We start from the raw sequence: 15455 nt of genomic DNA, 5'->3' as shown, positions 1-15455 counted from the left end.
GTACTGATGTGCAGAAGTTCAAGTGTAATGGACTGCTAGAATTTGAAATTTCCTCCCTGTTTCCTGCTTCCTTGACTGCACTGATATGTAGAAGTTTAAATGTAACTTGAACAGACATCTCGCTACTCAACTCCCCACAATCTCCTGTTACATATGATCCCAAATAGTAGCCCTTAAGTCCAAATGACATTACACCTTGTTTGGGATGAAAAAAAGTAAATAAATAAATTATTAAAACCAAAAAAAAAAAACAAAAAAAAGCCACAACTCCACTTTAAAACAAACAAAAACATTTTATTTATTTGAGGAATGAGTACTAATAGTAGAACTCATTTCTTCATTCAAACAACAGAAAAGAAGCAAAATGAAATATTTTAATCAAATCTAAGTGTCCATGTTGCTTGAAAGGAACACACAGATTCAACTGATAGTCGAAAACAAACTTACTGACCCATGCCAAGAGGGCAGGCTGTCTTTGACTTCATCTGCTCATAAGCTTTTTTTCTCGGTATAGAACCTTGTTTTTAAGAGATGATTACTTTTTTAAATGGTATCCCATTTTCTGGCTAGTCAAATTTAGTCATATTTTTACCATTACAGTTCTGCCTGTAACACATGTATTACCTCAACCGTTTATTTTTTTTTGTTGTTGTGGGGGTTGGGGTGAAGGAGATATCTGGTCTATTGTCATGATACCATGGTATACTATTAATGTTCAACTCACCCAAGTGTTCGGAAGTAAAAAAAAAAAAAAAAAAAAAATGTGGAAATAAGTTTACCAGCAGAACAATAGAGAGGAAGCTGTTCACCAAGGTACACAAACAGGAACTGAATAGTATTGTTAATCAAGGTGTGATGGGCAAAAGATGGGGCATATTTAGTTTACAGGCAGTTTTGTGTGTGGCGGTGGGTTTTGTAACAGTTTGTGATAGTTTACGAATCGTTTTATGCTTGCAACGGTTGAAGAAAATTTTGAGTTTGACACAATTGAAGACAGGTTGTAGCTTGAACCAGACCGAAAGAGCTTTAGCAGATCGAAATGAGTTGGCATCAACTGACAAACATGGCTTCAACAGAACGTAGATATGGACGTTAGTGTTCAGAGGGCTGATGGTGGCGCACACACACCCAGAATACAACTAATACTTGCAGAATGTGTCGGAGTTTGTGTCTTTTGTTTTCTTTTAATTTTTTAATATTTGTGAACCCATACATGCCCCCTGGACAGCTGCCAATGTGAGAGACAACAACACAGCCATACTAGAAATTAAAACAACAAAAAAAATCCATGGCACAAAACATTTGGGGTTGATGACTGTTGTCGCGTAGCGGTAGTGTGTGGTTTTTATCACAACCACCCTCTTAGGGATTTATTCATTTAATTAAAATAATATATACACCCTCTTAGGGATTACTATCTTATGTGGACTTTTGACTGGAAATCTTAAATTCTCAATCACCTCCATTTTCTTTTCATTTTCTTCTGCTGCATGTGCTTTTTGTGATAACGCAACACACAAAATGGCAATTACCTATGAAAAATATATACGCAAACGCGTGATTGGAAACCAAGTTTTAAATATTCATTTCTTGTCTTATTTGGACTATTGTTCTCCTCTTGAGTGTTTTTTTGTGCTTTGGTCGATGTAACATTCGATCTTCTTCAGGTTTGTTTTATCGAATTTGAGAATTCCTCGGGAATCCGCATAGAATATTGAATGTAACCCTTTATTTAATCTATAGAGGTAACAACGTCTTGTTCCATCAGCCATGACTGGGTAAAAGCCTAAATAATTCACAATTGTATTTTGAGTGTCACCTACACTGAAGATTGAAGAGTATAACTTATGGTGTTGGATCAATTAATCAGAATCGAAAATTGGAAAAATTTGTCGTTTTTTTTATGATGCCAAAAACGATTCTTTTAATTATCTTTTTTATTTGATTTTTTTTTTTGAACAAAATCTTTCACTGCTGTTAGTAATAATAAAATAAATATTTGTTGATTTTACATTAACAGTAAAGATAAAATCTATAGATCAACCCCACATGTTTTCGTTACATGTGAGAAAATATTTGCATATTTTACATATATTTTTATAGTAATTGAGAAAGAAATAGCAACTTTATAGTTGAATATTTAGAGATTTATAAAGAATTGGAATCGGTAATTGTATCGGAATTGGGAAAAATATTGGAACCGTTCCATCACAAATAACTTGCAACAAAATTTTACCAAATACTTTATCCGCTTCACCACGGGTCCTTACGGACTGTACTGACTGAAATGTTATGCAAATAATTCTGAAGATGCGAATAGTAATTCAAATCATCAAAATAATACAAATTATCCTCATCTCAAAAATACAGAAACTTTTCATTTTTTTTTTTTTTTTACTTTGTTTTTTTAAATAAATTTTTTTTTTTCAGTGGAGGTTCCATAATCTTTGTCTCTTCTATCGTCGCCTATCAACCATCAGCTGTAAGTATTTTATGAATCAGTTATTTTATGAAAATTATCCACATTTTTTTTAGCATTGATCGTTTCATCTTTACGTTTTTATTTTTACTTTTGTTCATCGCAAACAAGACATATTGCCACTTGCATGTAATCGAACTACAATTTGGAATCATATCTACAGGGGCACTATGTAGGGAGTTGAGCAGCAAGATGTTTGTTCACATTACATTTAAACTTCTGCATGTTAGTACAGTCAGGAAAGCAGGGAGGTAATTCCAAAGTCTAACAGTGTGAAGGAAAAAAAATATTAAAGTAGAAGACTTTCCGACATCTAGGAAACTCAACTGTGAAGGGGTGGGATTTTGCTCTTAGACAGGTCTGTAGGGTATTTGTTGAGGGAGTACAAGTTTATCAGAGCACATTCTATTAAAGAACTTGTAAAACAGGCACAGTGATGCAACAGGGATTGGAGCTTGATTGACAGTGTGAAACCTAATAGATTTGATTTTTTTTAAACAAATTTCTTTTTCCACTGTCTCCATGTTACGAAATGCTTTCTAAAATCTCACAAGTCTGAATTATTTGGAGTTATCTCCTTTGTTTTAAGATTGTGTTGCAATATTGTCACTGTTTGCTTAGCTACAAAATTTGATTTTCTTGATCAATTAAAAAGATAATTGGTGTATGATAGTTTCCTTCTGTCCTGACTATGTACATCATAATACAGATTTTTGTTTATTTTTTGACAAGCACCCTGTTTTTTGTTTTTTTTTGGAAGGTGATCGGAGCTTACTCTGTTAGTAAAACTGCCCTTTTGGGTATGGTGAAAGCCCTTGTGCCACAATTGACCGCCATGAATATTAGAGTCAATGCTATTGCCCCAGGATTTATCAGAACGAACTTCAGCAAAGCCGTAAGTAGAAAACATTTTTTATTTACACAAACATCCAAATTAAAAATGTGAGATTCGTGTCTGAAAAAAAGATTCACTCATGAAAGACAAAAATATTTTATTTTATTACTAGCAGGGCAGGGGTTGCTTTGCCCAGTCATAAAATTTAAATATATTTTAATTCGTGCAGATTTCTTATTATTACAGAGCCAATTCTCTATGGAATATTATAATATATTAGTACTGGTTTAAAAAAAAACAAAAAAACAACAACTTTGATACATTCAGCTAGAATCAAAGCCAAAACATTTAGCACTCAAGCTGTGTTCGCTATCATTTAAGCTACCATTTAAGCTATCAGCAGATAGATCCATTTAAAGCTATGAATGAATTTGCACATGTGCAAAAGTAACAGAAATATATCGGCAAGTCGAAATGAACATTTTGCATTTCAAGTTGCCGACATTTCTGTACGTGTTATTCATTGAAAAACATTTTGCATTTCAAGTTGCCGACATTTCTGTACGTGTTATTCATTGAAAAACATTTTGCATTTCAAGTTGCCGACATTTCTGTACGTGTTATTCATCGAAAAACATTTTGCATTTCAAGTTGCCGACATTTCTGTACGTGTTATTCATCGAAAAACATTTTGCATTTCAAGTTGCCGACATTTCTGTACGTGTTATTCATTGAAAAACATTTTGCATTTCAAGTTGCCGACATTTCTGTACGTGTTATTCATTGAAAAACATTTTGCATTTCAAGTTGCCGACATTTCTGTACGTGTTATTCATCGAAAAACATTTTGCATTTCAAGTTGCCGACATTTTTGTACGTGTTATTCATCGAAAAACATTTTGCATTTCAAGTTGCCGACATTTCTGTACGTGTTATTCATTGAAAAACATTTTGCATTTCAAGTTGCCGACATTTCTGTACGTGTTATTCATTGAAAAACATTTTGCATTTCAAGTTGCCGACATTTCTGTACGTGTTATTCATTGAAAAACATTTTGCATTTAAAGTTGCCGACATTTCTGTACATGTTATTCATTGAAAAACATTTTGCATTTCAAGTTGCCGACATTTCTGTACGTGTTATTCATTGAAAAACATTTTGCATTTCAAGTTGCCGACATTTCTGTACGTGTTATTCATCGAAAAACATTTTGCATTTCAAGTTGCCGACATTTCTGTACGTGTTATTCATCCAAAAACATTTTGCATTTCAAGTTGCCGACATTTCTGTACGTGTTATTCATTGAAAAACATTTTGCATTTCAAGTTGCCGACATTTCTGTACGTGTTATTCATTGAAAAACATTTTGCATTTCAAGTTGCCGACATTTCTGTACGTGTTATTCATTGAAAAACATTTTGCATTTCAAGTTGCCGACATTTCTGTACGTGTTATTCATTGAAAAACATTTTGCATTTCAAGTTGCCGACATTTCTGTATGTGTTATTCATCGAAAAACATTTTGCATTTCAAGTTGCCGACATTTCTGTACGTGTTATTCATCGAAAAACATTTTGCATTTCAAGTTGCCGACATTTCTGTACGTGTTATTCATTGAAAAACATTTTGCATTTCAAGTTGCCGACATTTCTGTACGTGTTATTCATCCAAAAACATTTTGCATTTCAAGTTGCCGACATTTCTGTACGTGTTATTCATCGAAAAACATTTTGCATTTCAAGTTGCCGACATTTCTGTACGTGTTATTCATTGAAAAACATTTTGCATTTCAAGTTGCCGACATTTCTGTACGTGTTATTCATTGAAAAACATTTTGCATTTCAAGTTGCCGACATTTCTGTACGTGTTATTCATCGAAAAACATTTTGCATTTCAAGTTGCCGACATTTCTGTACGTGTTATTCATTGAAAAACATTTTGCATTTCAAGTTGCCGACATTTCTGTACGTGTTATTCATTGAAAAACATTTTGCATTTCAAGTTGCCGACATTTCTGTACGTGTTATTCATTGAAAAACATTTTGCATTTCAAGTTGCCGACATTTCTGTACGTGTTATTCATCGAAAAACATTTTGCATTTCAAGTTGCCGACATTTCTGTACGTGTTATTCATTGAAAAACATTTTGCATTTCAAGTTGCCGACATTTCTGTACGTGTTATTCATCGAAAAACATTTTGCATTTCAAGTTGCCGACATTTCTGTACGTGTTATTCATCGAAAAACATTTTGCATTTCAAGTTGCCGACATTTCTGTACGTGTTATTCATCGAAAAACATTTTGCATTTCAAGTTGCCGACATTTCTGTACGTGTTATTCATTGAAAAACATTTTGCATTTCAAGTTGCCGACATTTCTGTACGTGTTATTCATCGAAAAACATTTTGCATTTCAAGTTGCCGACATTTCTGTACGTGTTATTCATCGAAAAACATTTTGCATTTCAAGTTGCCGACATTTCTGTACGTGTTATTCATCCAAAAACATTTTGCATTTCAAGTTGCCGACATTTCTGTACGTGTTATTCATCGAAAAACATTTTGCATTTCAAGTTGCCGACATTTCTGTACGTGTTATTCATTGAAAAACATTTTGCATTTCAAGTTGCCGACATTTCTGTACGTGTTATTCATTGAAAAACATTTTGCATTTCAAGTTGCCGACATTTCTGTACGTGTTATTCATTGAAAAACATTTTGCATTTCAAGTTGCCGACATTTCTGTACGTGTTATTCATCGAAAAACATTTTGCATTTCAAGTTGCCGACATTTCTGTACGTGTTATTCATTGAAAAACATTTTGCATTTCAAGTTGCCGACATTTCTGTACGTGTTATTCATCGAAAAACATTTTGCATTTCAAGTTGCCGACATTTCTGTACGTGTTATTCATTGAAAAACATTTTGCATTTCAAGTTGCCGACATTTCTGTACGTGTTATTCATCCAAAAACATTTTGCATTTCAAGTTGCCGACATTTCTGTACGTGTTATTCATCGAAAAACATTTTGCATTTCAAGTTGCCGACATTTCTGTACGTGTTATTCATCGAAAAACATTTTGCATTTCAAGTTGCCGACATTTCTGTACGTGTTATTCATCGAAAAACATTTTGCATTTCAAGTTGCCGACATTTCTGTACGTGTTATTCATCGAAAAACATTTTGCATTTCAAGTTGCCGACATTTCTGTATGTGTTATTCATCGAAAAACATTTTGCATTTCAAGTTGCCGACATTTCTGTACGTGTTATTCATCGAAAAACATTTTGCATTTCAAGTTGCCGACATTTCTGTACGTGTTATTCATTGAAAAACATTTTGCATTTCAAGTTGCCGACATTTCTGTACGTGTTATTCATCGAAAAACATTTTGCATTTCAAGTTGCCGACATTTCTGTACGTGTTATTCATCGAAAAACATTTTGCATTTCAAGTTGCCGACATTTCTGTACGTGTTATTCATCCAAAAACATTTTGCATTTCAAGTTGCCGACATTTCTGTACGTGTTATTCATCGAAAAACATTTTGCATTTCAAGTTGCCGACATTTCTGTACGTGTTATTCATTGAAAAACATTTTGCATTTCAAGTTGCCGACATTTCTGTACGTGTTATTCATTGAAAAACATTTTGCATTTCAAGTTGCCGACATTTCTGTACGTGTTATTCATTGAAAAACATTTTGCATTTCAAGTTGCCGACATTTCTGTACGTGTTATTCATCGAAAAACATTTTGCATTTCAAGTTGCCGACATTTCTGTACGTGTTATTCATTGAAAAACATTTTGCATTTCAAGTTGCCGACATTTCTGTACGTGTTATTCATCGAAAAACATTTTGCATTTCAAGTTGCCGACATTTCTGTACGTGTTATTCATTGAAAAACATTTTGCATTTCAAGTTGCCGACATTTCTGTACGTGTTATTCATCCAAAAACATTTTGCATTTCAAGTTGCCGACATTTCTGTACGTGTTATTCATCGAAAAACATTTTGCATTTCAAGTTGCCGACATTTCTGTACGTGTTATTCATTGAAAAACATTTTGCATTTCAAGTTGCCGACATTTCTGTACGTGTTATTCATTGAAAAACATTTTGCATTTCAAGTTGCCGACATTTCTGTACGTGTTATTCATCGAAAAACATTTTGCATTTCAAGTTGCCGACATTTCTGTACGTGTTATTCATCGAAAAACATTTTGCATTTCAAGTTGCCGACATTTCTGTACGTGTTATTCATTGAAAAACATTTTGCATTTCAAGTTGCCGACATTTCTGTACGTGTTATTCATTGAAAAACATTTTGCATTTCAAGTTGCCGACATTTCTGTACGTGTTATTCATGTAAAAACATTTTGCATTTCAAGTTGCCGACATTACTGTACGTGTTATTCATCCAAAAACATTTTGCATTTCAAGTTGCCGACATTTCTGTACGTGTTATTCATTGAAAAACATTTTGCATTTCAAGTTGCCGACATTTCTGTACGTGTTATTCATTGAAAAACATTTTGCATTTCAAGTTGCCGACATTTCTGTACGTGTTATTCATTGAAAAACATTTTGCATTTCAAGTTGCCGACATTTCTGTACGTGTTATTCATCCAAAAACATTTTGCATTTCAAGTTGCCGACATTTCTGTACGTGTTATTCATCGAAAAACATTTTGCATTTCAAGTTGCCGACATTTCTGTACGTGTTATTCATTGAAAAACATTTTGCATTTCAAGTTGCCGACATTTCTGTACGTGTTATTCATTGAAAAACATTTTGCATTTCAAGTTGCCGACATTTCTGTACGTGTTATTCATCGAAAAACATTTTGCATTTCAAGTTGCCGACATTTCTGTACGTGTTATTCATTGAAAAACATTTTACTTATAAACCATCATTGGTGTATGATGACTAGGGCCAGGACAACAGCATATTCTTTTCATTGTTTTGACTCTCGAGTGTGTAGCCATTGATATCTCATATGCTTTTATATAGAGTGATGTGCTTCTCGGTTGGTTAACTGCATCGGATATATACTTGAGAGTCAAAAGGGTGATGAGAATATTTTGATATCCTAGTAATGATTACTATTTCTTGTTAAGTTTAAGAGTTTATCGGCTAAATATTTACACACAGACAACATCTACAGTTTTATTTATATAGATTAACTAAACTGACTCCGTTTTTTCCTTAACAAAAAGTTACAACCATTGTCTCCAATTTCAAAATAACAACTCTAAAAATATAATCATGTCACCTTGAATTCACTGAATGGTCACATGATTTTCATTCTAGAAATATCCAGTTTATATTTTATTTTATTGCTAAAATTGTTGAAAAAAAAAATGGCTGGATCATTTTACTTCTGACTCGACTGATGTAATCGTCTACATATATATGGATCGGATACATCCTAGTATGGAATGCTGCTGCCACATCTGTGGAGGTGCTATTCAAAGCATTCCTTCTTGTCTTGACAGAGTTTAAAATAGACTTCGCAATCTAGTGGGAAGGGGTTGATCTCTTCTGTTACCTACAGCCCCTTTTTCACAGAAGAGACATTGTTAGTTTTTATCTACTCTATCGTTATTTCCATAAAAAGTTCTTGACTGATCTCTAATCTGATTCCAGTGCATGTTCATACCATCCCCCTTCCTAACAAAAAACAGAAATTAAAAAACAGTGATGGAAAGAAGATACAAACTGATCAAGTAGTTTTATTTAAAAAAATAATCTTATGGTTAAATGACAATTGATGATTTCACAACACTATTTTGGAATTCATCACCAATTAACTCCCCCTTAAAATAGCTCTTCAAAAATAGAGTTCAGAATCAGTCTTGTAGATTATCATAATGCCTACAAATTCCTATTAATCGCTTGAATTTATTTTATTAATAAAAATAAAATTACTACTTCATTTTATCAAGTACTCTATCTACTGCACCATGGATTCTTGAGCAAGGATTCGTGGCGCAATGGATAAAGTACTTGGTGAAATTCAGTTGTAAAAGTTCCTGGCAGTTGAATGTTCAATCCTCAGTGTGAGCAATCCAAAAATGTAATTGCGAATTACCAATGACTTCTACCCAGTCTTAGCTGATGGAACGAGAACATGCTACCCCCACGGATTAAATAAAAGGTTTCGCTGGAAATTCTGTGTAGATTCCAGAGTTTGACCAAAAGATTCCCAAGTTTGACAAGATACATCAGAAGATCAGAAGTTATACTTAAGATGAGAATAGTTTGAAGAATCCAAATATGGATCCTTGCTTTATTCATATTATTTGGATTGTTCAAAATCCACAGTTGCAGCATTATCTCATTCCATCAGTTATGATTGGGTAGAAATCCTAAATGATTTTTTTTTTTTTTTTAAATTTTTTTTATTACATTTTCACCCCAAACAAGGCACATTGCCACTTTGGTGTAGGGGGCTACTATCAGGGGAAACATCTACTGGGGTACTATGTAGGGATTTGGGCAGCAAGATGTTGGTTCACGTTGCACTTGAACTCATGCATGTCAGTACAGTTGGGGAAGCAGTGACCTGGAATGGAATTCCAAAGTCTAGCAGTTCTGGGGAAGAAACTACTGGAGTAGAAAGATCTTTTGCATCTAGGGATCTCTACAGTGTGGGGGTGGGATTTTGCAGCTTGTCGGGTCTGTCGAGGGTGTTTACGTCGTGTGGGCACAAGTGCTTGCAGTTCATCAGAGCATTCACCATTAAAATACTTGTAGAACAGGCAGAGGGATGCAACGTTTCGTCGATGGGACAGAGGCTGAAGCTTAGATGCCAGTTTAGGGCCTATCAGATTTGCGACTCTTTTGAACCCTGTCAAGGAGCGAGAGACTAGTAGCCGATGCACCAGCCCAAATATGACAGCCATACTCCATACATGGACGAATAGTGGCCTTATAGAGGTACAGGATACTTTCGGGTGTTAGTAGTTTTCTAGCACGGTAGAGAGAGCCCACCTTCCTCGCAGCGGCCCTGGCAATGCCCTCGATGTAATTGTTCCAACTCATATTTCCTGTGAACGTTAGGCCAAGGAGCTTGAAAGACGTACTCTCAGATAAAGAGTCGTTGGCCATTGCTATAGGTGGTAGAGAAGGTTTCTTGTAATTATTGAATGAAACCAGTTTAGTCTTGGCGGCATTGAACGTGACCATCCATTTTTGTCCCCATTCCACTACTGATTGGAGGTCATCCTCTAGTGTTTCTGCCATTACTTTAGATATATGTTCATTTGTTTTTCTGTCGTGCCTGCTATAGAGTGTGGTGTCATCAGCATATATGCCAATCTCAGAGTCAATTTTGTCAGGGAGGTCATTTACGAATATCAGGAACAGTAGAGGTCCAAGGATAGATCCCTGGGGCACTCCCGCATTTATATCATATTGTTTAGATGTACGACCGTTGAGGACAACCTGGATTTTTCTCTTATCTAAGAAGAATTTAATTATGTTAAGTATTCTACCAGTGATACCGTATGATCTAATCTTCCTGAGGAGACCCTCATGCCATACCCTGTCAAAAGCCTTAGATATATCTAGAGCTACTGCTCTGCCCTCTCCCGCTTTGTCCAGTGAATGGTATATGCGTTCAGAGATTACAGTGAGGATGTCTGCTGTGGAACGGGCTTGTCTAAATCCATATTGTTGGTCGGTCAGAAGTTTAGAATCTGTAAGGTGCTGGACTAGAGCATGGTTAATTAAGGTCTCAAATATTTTGGCAAAAAGTGGGAGGAGGCTAATAGGGCGATAATTTAATGGGTCAGTTCTTTCGCCAGAATTCTTGAATACTGGTACCACAGAAGCAGTTTTCCAACAGCCCGGAAAGCAAGATTCATTAAGGCATTTGTTGTAGAGTTTGGAGAGAACTGGAGCTACTTTGGCTGAGCACTTTTTTAATAGCACAGCTGGGATGAGTTCGGGTCCACATGCTTTTGAAGTGTCAACGTTTTTTATGATAGCATGCACATGAGCAGGGGTGATTTTCAGATCGTCTAGCGTGGCGTCTGTCCACATAGGAAATTGAGGTAGGGGGTGGTTGAGAGGGTCCAGTGTGGAGTTTGAGGCAAACCGACTGGCAAGCATGTTAGCCTTTTCGGTTGCTGAGCAAACAACCTCGTGATTGTTGGTTAGTGGGGGAATTGTTCATTGCCCTTTATTTACTACACTGTTGTAGATTTTCCAGAAGTCACGAGTTCCTAGTTTTTGTGCTTCGATGCGTTTTTTAGTGGTTTCTGTAAATTTCCTCTTAGCTGTCGCTATTTCTTTCTTAACGTTACTTCTAGCTTCTATATACTTTTGTCTGTTTGAACTGGACTTATGTCGGTTAAACCTGTGGAATGCATGCTGCCTTTGAGCAATGGCAGTTGCGCAAGTCGAGGTAAACCATTGGGGAGAGTGGGGCTTGCTATAGAATTTCCGCATGGGAACATGCGCTTCGATTGCAGTTTTGAACCATTCAGTGGTCTCGGTTGCACACTGTTCAGCAGGAAGAGAAAAAATATTTCCCCATGGGGCGTCTCTGATAAGATCTCTGATTGCTTCCCAGTCAGCCTTTTTATAATATCTCGTTGTTTTGAGCACTGGCTCTTCAGTTTTGGGTCTAGAGTTTAGGGCGATTTCAACCATTATAACTGCATGATCAGCGTTCCCAAGTGGGCTGTCGGCTTTCGTTACACAATCATCAGGAACTGTGGTCAAAAACAGATCTAATAGTGATGCGTGTTGTTCTTCCTGATCAGGGAAACGGGTTGGAAAAGTAACAATTTGCGATAGGGAGTGAGATACAGAGAAGCTATGAGTTGCGCTGCCTGCTGCATCTGTGTAAGTAGAGAATCCAAGCCAGTTTTTGTGATGGACATTAAAGTCACCAAATACATGTACTTGGGTGCTAGTGTCGAAGGAGAGTGCTGTGTCTATGCTGTCAGATACTTTGTTTATTATGGTACAGTCTTGGGTCGAGGGAGAGCGGTAGAGAAAGTAAAAGTAGCTAATGTTGTGTTGCATGATTAGTCTAAAGCACATAAAGGCTTGATCATCCGTTTCTAAGTTTGTTTCTCTAGTCAAGGGAAGGATATTACGAATGTAAACTCCAAGTCCGTGTATATGTCTGTCAGAGTCCTTACGGCAGAGTGGGAGATATCCAGGCATGTTAAAGTCGTTAGAGGGGATGGAGGAGTGTAGGTTAGTCTCACTTAGTGCTAAGATATCCGGGGTATTTGTTAGGAGAAATGCTTCAACATCAGCTAAATTAGTTCTAAGCCCACGGATATTTGTGAATGCAAGCCTCAAGGGAGGAGGCAAGTTGGATTTGTTTGACCCTAAGCCTGGTTTAAGCTTATTTTTAGATTGTACTGTCATCATATTTTTTAACGAGTTTCAGTTAGGTTAGGGGAAGCCGAACAGGAGGTTATGCAGAGTATCACACATGCATCACAAGTAGACCATCAGCTGACCCTCCATCAACTAGGACTGTGGCCTCAGGAAAGCCCACCGGGGAAGAGTGCAGGATTTGCATTCATAGTTTGAGTGCCACCTATTCTGAGGATTGAACTTTCAACTTACAGAAGTGTGTAACTGAATTTTACCAAATATTTTATCCACTACGCCATGGATCGTTCAGAATTGTAATTTTTGCTTGAATCACTCATTACATCTTTTTATTTTCTTTCGATGAAAAAAAAAATTTCTTTATTTTTCAGTTAACAGCTAATGAATATATGTCGCAGGCAATGTTAGATTTGATTCCTATGAACAGGTTTGTTATTGCAGGTTTCTTTTTCTTTTTTTTTTTTTTTTTGAGCTACTATTTGGGATTATGCCTAACGGGATTGTGGGGAGTTGAGTAGCAAAATGTCTATTCACATTACATTTAAACTTCTGCAGGTTAGGTCAGTCAAAGCAGTAAGAAACAGGGAGGGAATTTCAAAGTCTATCATTCCAAAGGAAGAAACTGTTTGAATTGAAGGCAAATGCTTATACGACGCCATCTTTTGAAAAGCGTCTCGAACAGATGCCAATCATCGTTATCATCAGTTTAATGCCTGTTTACATGCTAAGTCGTGTCGGATAACTTTTAGAAATTTATTTTTAAACAAAAATGAGAGGAGTACTTTAAATAATCCAAATTATTTGTGCTGCTCTATTATTGTTAATTGACATGGCGGCTGGGTTTGTGAAGTCTGTTCCCAGATGGACATTTAGTTTGAAAGCTCAGCCAGAAAAGAGAGGTTTGTTTTAACTTCTGTGCAACTTTCAGACGGGAGAACGCATGTTGCTTAATGTTGCTAAGAATAACTTGAGTGATCACTTGAATTGTTCACAATTATTCATCTTGCTGCCCAACTCCCCTCACTCTTAATTACAATAGCAATGGGTAAACAAAAGTTTATATATAAAAAAAAATACAAGGAAGATAACTCAAATAATTCTGTATGATAAATTGAACCCTACACTAAAAATTGAATATTTTAAAAACATTTTATAATCTCAAAATTCGCTGCATAATCGATGTCAATCTGGATAAATTTTGTTTTAATTAAAAGTGAAATTCATTATTTTGCAATTTTATTTGTAGGTTTGGAACACCTGATGAATGCGCCGGCACGGTTGTGTTTTTAGCATCAGATGATGCTCGTTACATCACAGGAGAGACGATTACTGTAGCAGGAGGGATGATGTCATCTTTGTAGACCAATCTTTTCACAATTATCCAAACTAATTAAAATAATTATATCAAAGAAATAAAACCATGTTTTTTTTTTTTTGTTTTTTTTAAGTCAACTGTGTTTTCAATTGTTTAAAACTTTCCTTCCGACACATTTTGAAAAAAAAAAAAAAATTTGGTGTTTGTTCAGAATTCCTCCTACATAAAAAAACAAAACAAAAATAAAAATCTATATGATGTACCGTGACAGAAAAAAATGTCTTTCACCAAAAATTACATTAATCAATTAGTTTTATTTTTATATGAGGAACTTATAAGAGAATCTTGTGATGCCACCATGAAAACAGTCTGAAGGAACAAGGGAGATAATTCTAAATAATTCAAATTTGTGAGATTTAAAAACAAAATATTCTTAACATTGGAAAAACTCAAATTCGCTTAAAAAATGATTTTCTTTAAAAATAAAACTACTTGATCAATTTACGTGATTTTTGGTGTATGATATTTTCTTTAAATCATGAGTACATACATTATACAAATTTTCTTTTGTTTTTTAATATAAAAAGAATTTTGGACAAGCACTAAATTATTTGAAAAAGTGAGAATTATGCTAATTATATTTAAATTAGCTGAAGTACCAATCAGTGTTGTGTTTTTCAAACCTTTCTCATCTGCACATGAATAAAAAAAAATTGATTTAAAAAAAAAAAAAAAAATTGGTGCAATATTCAGGTTGATTAATATAGGCTAGGAAATAATTGGAATGCTCTAAGCACACAAAAAAAACAAAAAAAAAGGGGGGGGGGCAATAATTGTCTGGTATTAGGTTTGAATCTTGAGGGGATCTACCCAACCATGAAAATTTCATCTACTCTAGTGAAGCCGTTAGAACAAAAACTGTGTGTTACTTATGGGACAAATTTTGTCAAAGGATTAAATGCTGCCTAAAGAAATTAACAAATTGCAGAAATTACTATTCTGTCAATCAGGTATAGACATTAAAATTATTTTACGGTTTGTTGCAGTTCATTATGATGCATTAATTCAATTCTGTTGCATTATAGGACATATTTTACTGTAAAAATAAACCATTAACTAATGCAGACATAAAGTGCAAAGAAAGACTGTCGTACAATATAAATAGAAATATAGTCAATATTTACACACCTATTGTGGTTCAGCAGCCAAAAATTCTACATAATTCTGATTCCATTGGACAAAAGCACCAATGTGTTCCATTCAACTTAGTAAGAACTACTATGCAAGTTAGTAAATAAAAACCAAGTTTCATCCATGTTATAAGTCATAAATAAAACCATTCAAAATTTATTTTCAGTTAAACGCGATGAGAATAATAAATATGCAGATCATGTTGTTGTGAAGTTTGATTTTATTGTAAACTAGCTGTAACCGCCAAACCATGCATTGCTCATTGAT

General features: G+C 35.0%; 1 protein-coding gene across 3 annotated transcripts in view; it reads left to right on the top strand.

Moving 5' to 3' along the window:
- Positions 1-14134, top strand: part of LOC145268770 (dehydrogenase/reductase SDR family member 4-like) — a 69101-nt gene extending 54967 nt beyond the window's left edge. For all 3 annotated transcript variants that reach the window (XM_080124374.1, XM_080124375.1, XM_080124373.1), the window contains exons 6-9: positions 2431-2482; positions 3240-3374; positions 13054-13109; positions 13929-14134. In XM_080124374.1, coding sequence (XP_079980500.1) covers positions 2431-2482; positions 3240-3374; positions 13054-13109; positions 13929-14043 — 358 coding nt within the window. In that variant the 3' untranslated portion in view covers positions 14044-14134. The remainder of the gene's footprint in view (positions 1-2430; positions 2483-3239; positions 3375-13053; positions 13110-13928) is intronic.
- The last annotated feature ends 1321 nt before the right edge of the window (positions 14135-15455 follow it).

The sequence above is a fragment of the Euprymna scolopes genome, chromosome 44 (assembly GCF_053919585.1).
Source record: "Euprymna scolopes isolate OS-2025 chromosome 44, ASM5391958v1, whole genome shotgun sequence".
Lineage (NCBI taxonomy): Eukaryota > Metazoa > Mollusca > Cephalopoda > Sepiida > Sepiolidae > Euprymna > Euprymna scolopes.
The sequence above is the reverse complement of the archived record's forward strand: the minus strand, read 5'-3'. Positions and strand labels throughout refer to the sequence as shown.